The sequence below is a fragment of the Coregonus lavaretus genome, assembly GCF_964263955.1.
Source record: "Coregonus lavaretus genome assembly, chromosome: 23".
NCBI classification, from domain to species: domain Eukaryota; kingdom Metazoa; phylum Chordata; class Actinopteri; order Salmoniformes; family Salmonidae; genus Coregonus; species Coregonus lavaretus.
In genome coordinates, this window is record NC_140010.1 from 32,605,734 (window position 1) to 32,618,633 (window position 12,900).

Sequence of the window (12,900 nt, forward strand, 5' to 3'; positions counted from 1 at the left end):
TCGTCCTGGTCCCTTTGCAGAAAACAGCCCCAAAGCATGATGTTTCCACCCCCATGCTTCACAGTAGGTATGGTGTTCTTTGGATGTAACTCAGCATTCTTTGTCCTCCAAACACGACGAGTTGAGTTTTTACCAAAAAGTTCAATTTTGGTTTCATCTGACCATATGACATTCTCCCAATCCTCTTCTGGATCATCCAAATGCACTCTAGCAAACTTCAGACGGGCCTGGACATGTACTGGCTTAAGCAGGGGGACACGTCTGGCACTGCAGGATTTGAGTCCCTGGCGGCGTAGTGTGTTACTGATGGTAGGCTTTGTTACTTTGGTCCCAGCTCTCTGCAGGTCATTCACTAGGTCCCCCCGTGTGGTTCTGGGATTTTTGCTCACCGTTCTTGTGATCATTTTGACCCCACGGGGTGAGATCTTGCGTGGAGCCCCAGATCGAGGGAGATTATCAGTGGTCTTGTATGTCTTCCATTTCCTAATAATTGCTCCCACAGTTGATTTCTTCAAACCAAGCTGCTTACCTATTGCAGATTCAGTCTTCCCAGCCTGGTGCAGGTCTACAATTTTGTTTCTGGTGTCCTTTGACAGCTCTTTGGTCTTGGCCATAGTGGAGTTTGGAGTGTGACTGTTTGAGGTTGTGGACAGGTGTCTTTTATACTGATAACAAGTTCAAACAGGTGCCATTAATACAGGTAACAAGTGGAGGACAGAGGAGCCTCTTAAAGAAGAAGTTACAGGTCTGTGAGAGCCAGAAATCTTGCTTGTTTGTAGGTGACCAAATACTTATTTTCCACCATAATTTGCAAATAAATTCATATAAAAATCCTACAATGTGATTTTCTGGAGAAAATAAATCTCATTTTGTCTGTCATAGTTGACGTGTACCTATGATGAAAATTACAGGCCTCTCTCATCTTTTTAAGTGGGAGAACTTGCACAATTGGTGGCTGACTAAATACTTTTTTTACCCACTGTAACACACACACACATACCGACACTACAAAACAAACATACATACACAAACGCACACTCACACACACTCACTTTTACACTCATAATTTGCTGCTCAAGTACCTTGTACCTCTGCACATTGGTCTGGTACTGGTACTCCCTGTGTATTTGTATTAATTATGGATCCCCATTAGCAGCTACTCTTCATGGGGTCCAGCAAGATTAAGGCAGTTATACAATTTTAAAAACATTAAGTATGTGCCCTCAGGCCCCTACTCTACTGCTACATATCTACAACACAAAATCCATATGTACGTGTGTGTATAGTGGGTATGTTATTGTGTGTGTGTATGCATGTGTCTCTGCCTATGTTTGGGTTGCTTCACAGTCCCCGCTGTTCCATAATGTGTATTTTTATCTATTTTTTAAATCTAATTTTACTGCTTGCATGAGTTACTTGATGTGGAATAGAGTTCCATGTAGTCATGGCGCTATGTAGTACTGTGTGCCTCCCATAGACTGTTCTGGATTTGGGGACTGTGAAGACCGCTCTGGTGGCATGTCTTGTGTGGTATGCATGGGTGTACGAGCTGTGTGCCAGTAGTTCAAACAGACAGCTCGGTGCATTCAACATCTCAAAACCTCTCACAAATACAAGTAGTGATGAAGTCAATCTCTCCTCCACTTTGAGCCAGGAGAGATTGACATGCATATTATTAATGTTAGCTCTCTGTGTACATCCAAGGGCCAGCCGTGCTGCCCTGTTGTGAGCCAATTGCAATTTTCCTAAGTCCCTCTTTGTGCCACCTGACCACACGACTGAACAGTAGTCCAGGTGCAACAAAACTAGGGCCTGTAGGACCTGCCTTGTTGATAGTGCTGTTAAGAAGGCAGAGGAGCGCTTTATTATGGACAGACTTCTCCCCATCTTAGCTACTGTTGTATCAATATGTTTTGACCATGACAGTTTAAAATCCTCAATTTCCACATTATTCATTACAAGATTTAGTTGAGGTTTAGGGTTTAGTGAATGATTTGTCCCAAATACAATGCTTTTAGTTTTTGATATATTTAGGACTAACTTATTCCTTGCCACCCATTCTGAAACTAACTGCAGCTCTTTGCTAAGTGTTGCAGTAATTTCAGTCACTGTAGTAGCTGACGTGTATAGTGTTGAGTCATCGGCATACATCGACACACTGGTTCTACTCAAAGCCAGTGGCATGTCGTTAGTAAAGATTTTAAAAAGTAAGGGGCCTAGATAGCTGCCCTGGGGAATTCCTGATTCTACCTGGATTATGTTGGAGAGGATTCCATTAAAGAACACCCTCTGTGTTCTGTTAGACAGGTAACTCTTTATCCACAATATAGCAGGGGGTATGAAGCCATAACACACATGTTGTTTCAGCAGCAGACGATGATCGATAATGTCAAAAGCCGCACTGAAGTCTAACAAAACAGCCCCCACAATCTCTTTATCTTAAATTTCTCTCTGCCAATCATCAGTCATTTGTGTAAGGGCTGTGCTTGTTCCCTATAAGTGTGCTGAAAGTCTGTTGTCAATTTGTTTACTGTAAAATAGCATTGTATCTGGTCAAACACCATTTTTTCCAAAAGTTTTCTAAGGTTTGGAAACAGGCTGATTGGTCAGCTATTTGAGCCAGTAAAGGTGGCTTTACTATTCTTAGGTAGCTGAATGACTGTTGCTTTCCTCCAGGCCTGAGGGCAAACACTTTCTAGTAGGCTTAAATTGAAAATATGGCAAATAGGAGTGGCAATATTGTCCACTATTATCCTCAGTAATTTTCCATCCAAGTTGTTAGACCCCGGTGGCTTGCCATTGTTGATAGACAACAATAATTATTTAACCTCTTCCACATGGAATAAAAAATTACAATGCTTGTCTCATAATTTGGTCAGATATACTTGGGTGTGTAGTGTCAGGGTTTGTTGCTGGCATGTCATGCCTAAGTTTGCTAATCTTGCCAATGAAAAAATCATTAAAGTAGTTGGCAATATAAGTGGGTTTTGTGATGAATGAGCCATCTGATTCAATGAATGATGGAGCTGAGTTTGCCTTTTTCCCAAAAAATTTCATTTAAGGTGCTCCAAAGCTTTTTACTATCATTTTTTGTCATTTATCTTTGTTTCATAGTTTAGTTTATTTTCTTTTATTCAGTTTAGTCACATGATTTCTCAATTTGCAGTACATTTGCCAATCGGTTGTGCAGCTAGACTTATTAGCCATTCCGTTTGCCTAATCCCTCTCAACCATATCATTTTTCAATTCCTCATCAGTCCACGGGGATTTAACAGTTTCTACTGTCATTTTCTTAATGGGTGCATGCTTATAAGTAACTGGGATAAGCAACCTCATAAATGTGTCAAGTGCAGAGTCTGGTTGCCCTTCATTACACACCACGGACCAACAAATATTCTTAACATCAACAACATAGGAATCAAAACGTATTGCATGACCTCTTATACACTATATTAGGCCCAGCCTTTGGAACTTTGGTTTTCCTATATTGTGATCACTACATCCGATGGATGTGGATACTGCTTTAAAGCAGCATTAGTAAAGATGTGATCAATACATGTTGATGATTTCATTCATTTGCTGTTTGTAACTACCCTGGTAGGTTGACTGATAGCCTGAACCAGGTTGCAGGCACTAGTTACAGTTTAAAGCTTTCTCTTGAGTGGGCAGCCTGATGAAAGCCAGTCAGTATTTAAATAACCCAGAAAAGATACCTCTCTATTGATATCACATACATTATCAAGCATTTCACACGTTATCCAGATACTGACTGTTAGCTCTTGGTGGTCTATAGCAGCTTCCCACCAGAATGGGCTTTAGGTGAGGCAGATGAACTTGTAGCCACATTACTTCAACGGTATTTAACATGAGATTCTCTCTAAGCTTTACAGAAATGTGGTTCTGAATATAAACGGCAACACCTCCACCTGTGGCATTTCTGTATTTTCTGTAGATCTTATAACCATGTATTGCTACCACTGTATCATCAAAGGTATTATCTAAGTGAGTTTTAGAGATTGTCAGAATATGAATGTCATCTGTTACTAGCAAATGATTGATTTCATGAACCTTCTTTCTTAAGCTACATACAGTGCATTCGGAAAGTATTCAGACCCCTTGACTTTTTCCACATTTTGTTACATTACAGCCTATTTCTAAAATTGATTAAATACATGTTTTTACTCACCAATCTACACACAATACCCCATAAAGACAAAGCGAAAACAGGTTTTTATACATTTTTGCAAACGTATTACAAATCAAAAACAAAAATACCTTATTTACATAAGTATTCAGACCCTTTGCTATGAGTTGAGCTCAGGTGCATGCTGTTTCCATTGATCATCCTTGAGATGTTTTTACAACTTGATTGGAGTCCAGCTGTAGTAAATTCAATTGATTGGACATGATTTGGAAAGGCACACACCTGTCTATATAAGGTCCCACAGTTGACAGTGCATGTCAGAGCAAAACCCAAGCCATGAGGTCGAAGGAATTGAGAGAGAGTTCTTCTGTGGAGATGGGAGAACCTTCCAGACGGACAACCACCTCTGCAGCACTCTACCAATCAGGCCATTATGGTAGTGGCCAGACGGAATCCACTCCTCAGTAAAAGGCACATGACAGCCCGCTTGGAGTTTGCCAAAAGGCACCTAAACACTCTCAGACCATGAGAAACAAGATTCTCATGTCTGATGATACCAAGATTGAACTCTTTGGCCTGAATGCCAAGCGTCATGTCTGGAGGAAACCTGACACCATCTCTACGGTGAAGCATAGTGGTGGCAGCATCATGCTTTGGGGATGTTTTTCAGCGGCAGGGACTGGGAGACTAGTCAGGATTGAGGGAAAGATGAACGGAGCAAAGTACAGAGATATCCTTGATGAAAACCTGCTCCAGAGCACTCAGGACCTCCGACTGGGGCGGAGGTTCACCTTCCAACAGGATAACGACCCTAAGCACACAGCCAAGACAACACAGGAGTGGCTTCAGGACAAGTCTCTGAATGTCCTTGAGTGGCCCAGCCAGAGTCCAGACTTGAACCCAATCAAAAATCTCTGGAGAGACCTGAAAATAATTGTGCAGCGACGCTCCCCATGCAACCTAACCGAGCTTGAGAGGATCTGCAGAGAAGAATGGGAGAAACTCCCCAAATACAGTTGTGCCAAGCTTGTAGCATTATACCCAAGAAGACTCAAGGCTGTAATCGCTGCCAAAGGTGCTTCAACAAAGTACTGAGTAAAGGGTCTGAATACTTATGTAAATGTGATATTTCCAGGTTTTTTTTATACATTTGCAAAAAAAATTGCTTTGTCATTATGGGGTTTTGTGTGTAGATCAATTTTAGAATAAGGCTGTAACATAACAAAATGTGGAAAAAGTCAAGGGGTCTGAATACTTTCCGAATGCACTGTATGTTATAGTGGGCTATTTTTAGCACTTTTCTGGGATGCTTGATTGTTTTATTGCTTTACTGGGAAGCTTAGCAGAGGTAGACATGCTCATGTTATTTATGTTAGTGCAGGGTGAGCTGCACACAGTGGACTTCCTACTAGGGCACACCGCCTGAGTGCTAACAGTATCACTCTGGTTCATAGGCACATTATTACTGCATACAATAGCAGTGGGATCAGCAGAGGCATTCAGGGCAGTAAGAGGGACATAAATTAGGTAACTTTCATTGTGTCTTCCAATGCCCCTAGGATAATGTACATTTGCTGAAGCATTATGACAAATCAGCGACACAATGGTAGGGATTAAATGAGCTGGGCTTGGGTTATTGATAAGTCATTGTCTCAACCAGCTTTATAATGTTGTGAAAGAATCCAGGAACCCAAATGATTTGGGTGGATCCCATCCTCCTTATAATACGATTTGTTTCCAGAAGGTATCAAAATTGTCAATAAATGTTACACCCACAGAGCTGCAATAGTTTCGTAGCCAGTTATGGAGGGCTAAAAGTCTGCTGAACCGTTCAATGCCACGATTTAGGGGGGGGCAGAGGGCCAGGTATTATGGGGCATTTGTTGGTGTCAAGTAGTGACCAATCAGTTCTTTAAAATCCATCTTCAGCTTTTCTGAGCTAAGCTTCATAATGTCAATGGATCCCACATGAACTATGATAGACTCAATTTCTTGATGCTGCTTTAAAAGATAGCTCCATATATAGCTCCATTCTTGTGTATTTTATTTTATTCCTCTTGTGTTAGTTACTATTTTATTTTTTATTATAATTCTTTTAACTCTGCATTGTTGGGAAAGGTTCATTACATGCTGACCAGACCGCATGCATGTTGATATTTTCCTTCCACATCAGACGAGATCAGGACACGCAGGTTGAAATATCAAAACAAAATCTGAACCAACTAAATTTATATTAATTTGGGGACAGGTCGAAAAGCATTGAACATTTATGGCAATTTAGCTAGCTAGCATGTTGTTGCTAGCTAATTTGTCCTGGGATATAAAAATTGGGTTGTTATTTTACCTGAAATGCACAAGGTCCTCTACTCCAACAATTAATCCACAGATAAAATGGTAAACCAAGTTCAGGCTTCCTTCAGGCTTCTTCTTCTTTGGACTTTATATGTTGGTTGGCAACCAACTTTAAGATGCATTACCACCACTGACTGGAGTGTGGACCTCAGTTCATCTTTCAATCACCCAGGTGGGTATATGCTCCTAAAAACCAATGAGGAGATGGGAGAGGCAGTACTTGCAGCGCGTCAAGCATCACAAATAGAACCAAGTTCTATTTTAGCGCCTGGCCACGCAGACGCGTGTGAGCAGTGTGAGTGCAATGATTGAATAACATGTATGTGTACATTTATTTTCCAACGCTCGCGCACGCGACGTGTCCGGTCTGGTCAGCATGTAAGCAAGCATTTCACTGTAAGGTCTACAACAATTGTATTCGGCGTGTGTGACAAATGCCATTTTATTTTATTTAATCATCAAGCTCTTGAATAGGTGTATCAGGTGAATCAGGTGAGCTATTTCAAGGCTACAACAAAATTGTGAAACGTCTGGAGGTCCACAAGGAGAGGTTTGAAAACCACTGCTGTATATTATGGTGATTATGTTTTTGGTGGTTCTCAAAGCTGTTATGTTGTTTCAGATCATTGTGGAGGGGGTGAAGGGGAGCAGTGATGAGGGGGACATGGCCTTTGATGACATCCTGGTAACCAGCAGCCCCTGTCCTCCACCTGGACACTGTGACTTCCAGACCAACCTGTGTGGCTGGACCAACGTGGCCATGGCAGGGGTGGATGAGGGGGACTGGCTGAGGAGCAGAGGGGCCTCCCTGAACCCCAACACTGGGCCCAGTGTGGACCACACCACCAACTCCTCCCTAGGTGAGCATGGGTCATGTTCAGTACGGCACAACATAGCAAAATATTTTCAAACAGAGAATGAAAATGTGCGTTCTTATTGTTGAAGTAAAGGTATGATTGTCTCTGTGTCCAAACATTTTGAAAATGTTTGTGTTACGTGTACCTGTCCTGTGGGAAAAAACGCAGGGGATGTGGCTGACGTGCAAAGGGCTATTTAATTTAATTTCGAATTTGTTAAAATTAGGTTATGGTTAGGGTTAGGACACATGTCAAACAAAAGGCCCGCAGGCTGAATCCGCCCCGTGACACATTTCTATCCGGCCCACACAGTGATTTGGGTTGTCAATTCATTTTGTCCCGCTTCCATACAGCCCGCGATGCATTGTCACAACCAACGTGCTGCACGCCAAACGGCAGTGCACTGCCACACACACACCCCTCCTCCCAGACCCACCCACACACGAGCCAGCCAGAGCACTGTATCATATCATCACTAATGGCACTGACCGAATCTTCTACCAGACTGAAAGTTTTAAACGTGTTGTAGGCGAAATGTCCATGCCAAGTTTAGTTTCCAATGGGTTACTACAAAACATAATGGGGCGGTTTCCTGGACACAGATTAAGCCTAATCCTGGACTAAAAAGCAAGATAAATGGAAAGAATCTCCATTGAAAGCACTTTTTAGTCCAGTACTAGGCTAGGCTTAATCTGTGTCCGGGAAACCGGCCCTTTGAGTGCACCATACAGCAGATGAGGCTGGTGGGAGGAGCTTTAGGAGGACAGGCTTATTGGAATGGCTGGAATGGAATGAATGGAACAGTATCAAACATATGGAAACCACATGTTTGACTCTGTTCCATTTATTCCATTACAACCATTACCTGTCCTCCTATAGCTCCTCCCACCAGCCTCCACTGCCATACAGCAATGCCGCATTCAACCGCACCGGTGATCCATGCAGTGCAAAAAAATGAAAAACATGTTTTCAGTTAAATGTTACAACAACCTACCTAAGTTTTTGTTATTTTGAGTTATTAAATTGTCTTTTATTAGGGTCGCAGCATGTAGCCTAATGCACATCTGCAAGCAGCAAAGGCTGGACACATTTATCTTTAAAAAAAAATATGTGTATAAAATGCTATATACAGCATCCTATGTACATAGGTGGACATTATGAAGGGCCATATTTTTTCTAATAAAACAATGGCCAGTTTGTGTTTTTTCAGTATGGCCCTTGCACTGATTGAGTTTGACACACCTGGGTTAGGGTTAAGGTTAAGGGTTTGGATAAAGGGACAGCCCAACTAACCAAAATATATAACTGACCCTTACCTTAACCCTAACATTAAAGGGATAGTTCAGGATTTTGTCAAGTTCCCTTTATCTACTTCCTCAGAGTCAGATGAACAAGTGGATATCATTTTTATGTATCTGCGTCCAGAATAAAGGAGGTCAGAGGTAGTTTCGCAAGCCAATGCTAACTAGCTTTTGACGCAATGACTGGAAGTCTACATAGACTTCCAGTCATTACGCTAACGCTAGTTAGCAATTGCGCTAACGCTAGTTAGCAACTTCTTTCAAACTGCACGCAGATACATAAAAATGGTATCCACGAGTTAAACTGACTCTTGGGAAGTAGATAAAGGGAACTTGCCAAAATCCAGTACTATCCCTTTAAGGTTAGGGTTAAGGTTCAGTTATATATTTAGGCTATTCTGGCTGTCAATGGGATGCTGGTCAGAAAAGGCTCCTTAGTCGCTCCCTGTCCTGTCTCCTCCCAGGTTACTACCTGTATGTGGACAGTTCTGTGGGCCAATGGGGAGACAGATCCATGCTGTTGAGTGAGATACTGCAGCCGGACAGCAGGGGGTACTGTCTGACATTCTGGTTTCACATGTATGGCCCTCACATCGGGACCCTCAACCTCTACAGCAATGACAGGTGGGTACGATCGTGTTGTCGATGGATGGATGGATGGATGGATGGATGGATGGATGGATGGATGGATGGATGGATGGATGGATGGATGGATGGATGGATGGATGGATGGATGGATGGATGGATGGATGGATGGATGGATGGATGGACAGACAGACAGACAGTTGGGTTGGTGGATGGATGGGAGTATGAATGGGTGGATTGATTGGTTTATTGATTGGTTTATTCTTTCATTCCCCCAGTAAACAGCATGCTAGTGGAGGTGCAGTTGATGTCTTGTGGACGGAGTCAGGCAGCCAGGGAGACGTGTGGTTGGAGGGCAGCGTATATGTGGATTATACACAGCCATTCTGGGTAAGTGTCTACAGTCATAAGTATTAAGTAACTAATTTAACTCTTCAGGGAGGCTTTATATTTTGTGGTTGTTGTAGTGGCCAGGAAACCATACAAGGATCTTCTTAAATTTATATTTGTTTTCTCCAGGACAAAAAAAAACATAATAAAATAGATGCAAATGCTCTATGTGGCTAAGTTAGACTTGCTGCTCTATGTACGTTTTGTTCTTGGTTTGATTAAACATTACTGTACTACTGTATTAGTGTGTGACTACCTGTGTCATAAACCACAATTCCCAATTCCCAGGCTTCCAAGCCAAGTCATGAACAAGACTTGGAAGTATGGTAATGTGAGACTGCTGTGTCACTAATTATACTGTGTATGTCTGTGATTAGATAAAGGCTGTGTCCTGTCCCCTCCACAGTTTGTGTTCATGTACTGGAGGGGCCGGGCCCCCGGCGGTGATGTGGCTCTAGATGACATCACCATCCAGCCTGGTCACTGCTACAACACCGTACCCACAGACACTCCAACTCCTACTACAGATAGTAGGCCTCTCTCTGTATTGTACTAGACTGTGCTAGACTGTGCTGTGCTCTACTGCACTGCACTAGGCTGGACTTGACTACACTGCACTGATCTGTATTGTACTGGACTGGGCTGGACTTGTTCTTACTGGGCTGGAATGTCTGATCAATGGTCACTCAGCCCTCAGGTTTAGACTTTTGGCGTAGTCGGCAGGATGGTATTAGGATGAATTTACTAACTACCCCTTTTGACAAGGGTGTTACACTAATGTGCACAATGATACAAACAAATGTACAATGTACACTAACTTTTGAATTCTCTAATGTGTTCTTGTACCTACAGATTCATTGTATGTGTGGTTGGGAGGGGTTTTCGCTCTGCTGGTGCTGACTGTCATCGCCACTGTTCTCTTTGCACTCCAATGGAAACGCTCCACCAAGTATGTCATGATGAGAATGATGATGATGATAAAGTTGGTAATAATGAATTGGTGATGTCTTTGATGATGATTATGATATGTGTGGTTACAATGTAAAATAGATCAAACGATATCTGATCACAACAGATATAATTCAGTGACATCTTTCCCACAGCCTACCTAAACCTCTGGAAAATAATGTCCCTGTTTTCAATCCTAACAACGTAAGTATAATTACATGATTACATAAAATACTGAACACTATCACAAAATCATATTCTATACTGTTAAAAGTTATGACTGTCATTGCCATAATGAAAAAGTGTGTTTGAGAGCCATATTGGCCAAGTTGTGCTCTGTCTAGGACTATATAAAGATACTCAGTTTTTATTTCCAGGGTTTAGAACACGGAAGGGACTCTGACCTGTCATTCTTCAACATCTTGTATGATTCCTCTTCAGACACTGCAGAGTTCAGAGTGGTTACCTCTGATGCTTGAGGAGGAATAACTCCAAACCGTTCTCATAATTGTTCTCATGAGCTCATAACCAAAAAAGTTACAATGTACACTAGGGACAGCAGTTGAAAATTTGCTGGCTGGCTAAAACCGTCCCTTTTACTGAAACATTGATTCATGTGCGCTATCCCTGTAAAACTTAAAATAAACTCAACTTCAAACTCAAACACTACTAAGCACAGTGTCAACTGAAGTGTATAAGCAACAGTTTGTATCTAACAGTATTCATATTATAGTCTTAGGAAAGCTCTATTGATATATGTTTATTATTTTATGCTCGGGAATTGCATTTACCATAGTGACAATGTTGATAAAGATCAATAGCTATGTTAAAAAGTGATATAATCATAATGACATTACATAAACCAACAACCAGAAATCTTTGTAGCTGTTTCACTTTACTGTAATAAATGGTTATTTACAAGTTTCTTCTTCAGTCTTTGCCTCTCTAACCTGTAAATAAGACAACCATCTCCTGCCTCATCCCTAGCCCTCTCTCCAAGCACCATCCCCAGCCCTCTCTCCAAGCCCCATCCGCAGCCCTCTCTCCCAGCCCCATCCCCAGTCCCCAGACCTCTCTCCAAGCCCCATTCCCAGCCCTCTATCCACCCCCATCCCCAGTCCCCAGACCTCTCTCCAAGCCCTAGCCCACTATCCATCCATCCCAGGTCCCAGACTCAGTTCAGCCATGCCCTGGCACATCCAGCAGAGACATGGTAGCAAACACCCAGACTTCCTCTGATCGCTGTCTCTCTCTGCCAGACACACTGGCATAACACAGTTTCTCTGGACCCCCGCAAGGTCGGATTTCTTGTTAACAAACTATAGTTTAGGCAAGTCGTTTACGACATCTACTTTGTGCATGACACAAGTCATTTTTCCAACAATTGTTTACAGACAGATTATTTCACTTATAATTCACTGTATCACAATTCCAGTGTGTCAGAAGTTTACATACACTAAGTTGACTGTGCCTTTAAACAGCTTGGAAAATTCCAGAAAATTGTGTCATGGCTTTAGAAGCTTCTGTTAGGCTAATTGATATAATTTGAGTCAATTGGAGGTGTACCTGTGGATGTATTTCAAGGCCTACCTTCAAACTCAGTGCCTCTTTGCTTGAAATCAGGGGGGAAATCAAAAGAAATCAGCCAAGACCTCATAAAAAAAATTGTAGACCTCCACAAGTCTGGTTCATCATTGGGAGCCATTTCCAAACGCCTGAAGGTACCACGTTCATCTGTACAAACAATAGTACGCAAATATAAACACCATGGGACCACGCAGCCGTCATACCGCTCAGGAAGGAGATGCGTTCTGTCTCCTAGAGATGAGCATACTTTGGTGCGAAAAGTGCAAATCAATCCCAGAACAACAGCAAAGGACCTTGTGAAGATCCTGGAGGAAACCGGTACATACAGTGGGGAGAACAAGTATTTGATACACTGCCGATTTTGCAGGTTTTCCTACTTACAAAGCATGTAGAGGTCTGTAATTTTTATCATAGGTACACTTCAACTGTGAGAGATGGAATCTAAAACAAAAATCCAGAAAATCACATTTTATGATTTTTAAGTAATTAATTTGCATTGTATTGCATGACATAAGTATTTGATCACCTAGCAACCAGTAAGAATTCCGGCTCTCACAGACCTGTTAGTTTTTCTTTAAGAAGCCCTCCTGTTCTCCACTCATTACCTGTATTAACTGCACCTGTTTGAACTCGTTACCTGTATAAAAGACACCTGTCCACACACTCAATCAAACAGACTCCAACCTCTCCACAATGGCCAAGACCAGAGAGCTGTGTAAGGACATCAGGGATAAAA

General features: G+C 42.0%; 1 protein-coding gene across 1 annotated transcript in view; it reads left to right on the forward strand.

The window, feature by feature from the left end:
* LOC311150483 (MAM and LDL-receptor class A domain-containing protein 1) overlaps positions 1–11,497 on the forward strand; it is a gene marked incomplete at its 5' end in the record, with an annotated part of 50,784 nt that extends 39,287 nt beyond the window's left edge. The window contains 7 exons of the mRNA XM_084187981.1: positions 7,119–7,356; positions 9,119–9,278; positions 9,518–9,629; positions 10,036–10,159; positions 10,482–10,578; positions 10,733–10,781; positions 10,955–11,497. Of these exons, the coding sequence (XP_084044107.1) occupies positions 7,119–7,356; positions 9,119–9,278; positions 9,518–9,629; positions 10,036–10,159; positions 10,482–10,578; positions 10,733–10,781; positions 10,955–11,056 (882 nt within the window). The 3' untranslated portion in view covers positions 11,057–11,497. The remainder of the gene's footprint in view (positions 1–7,118; positions 7,357–9,118; positions 9,279–9,517; positions 9,630–10,035; positions 10,160–10,481; positions 10,579–10,732; positions 10,782–10,954) is intronic.
* Between the last annotated feature and the right edge of the window lie 1,403 nt (positions 11,498–12,900).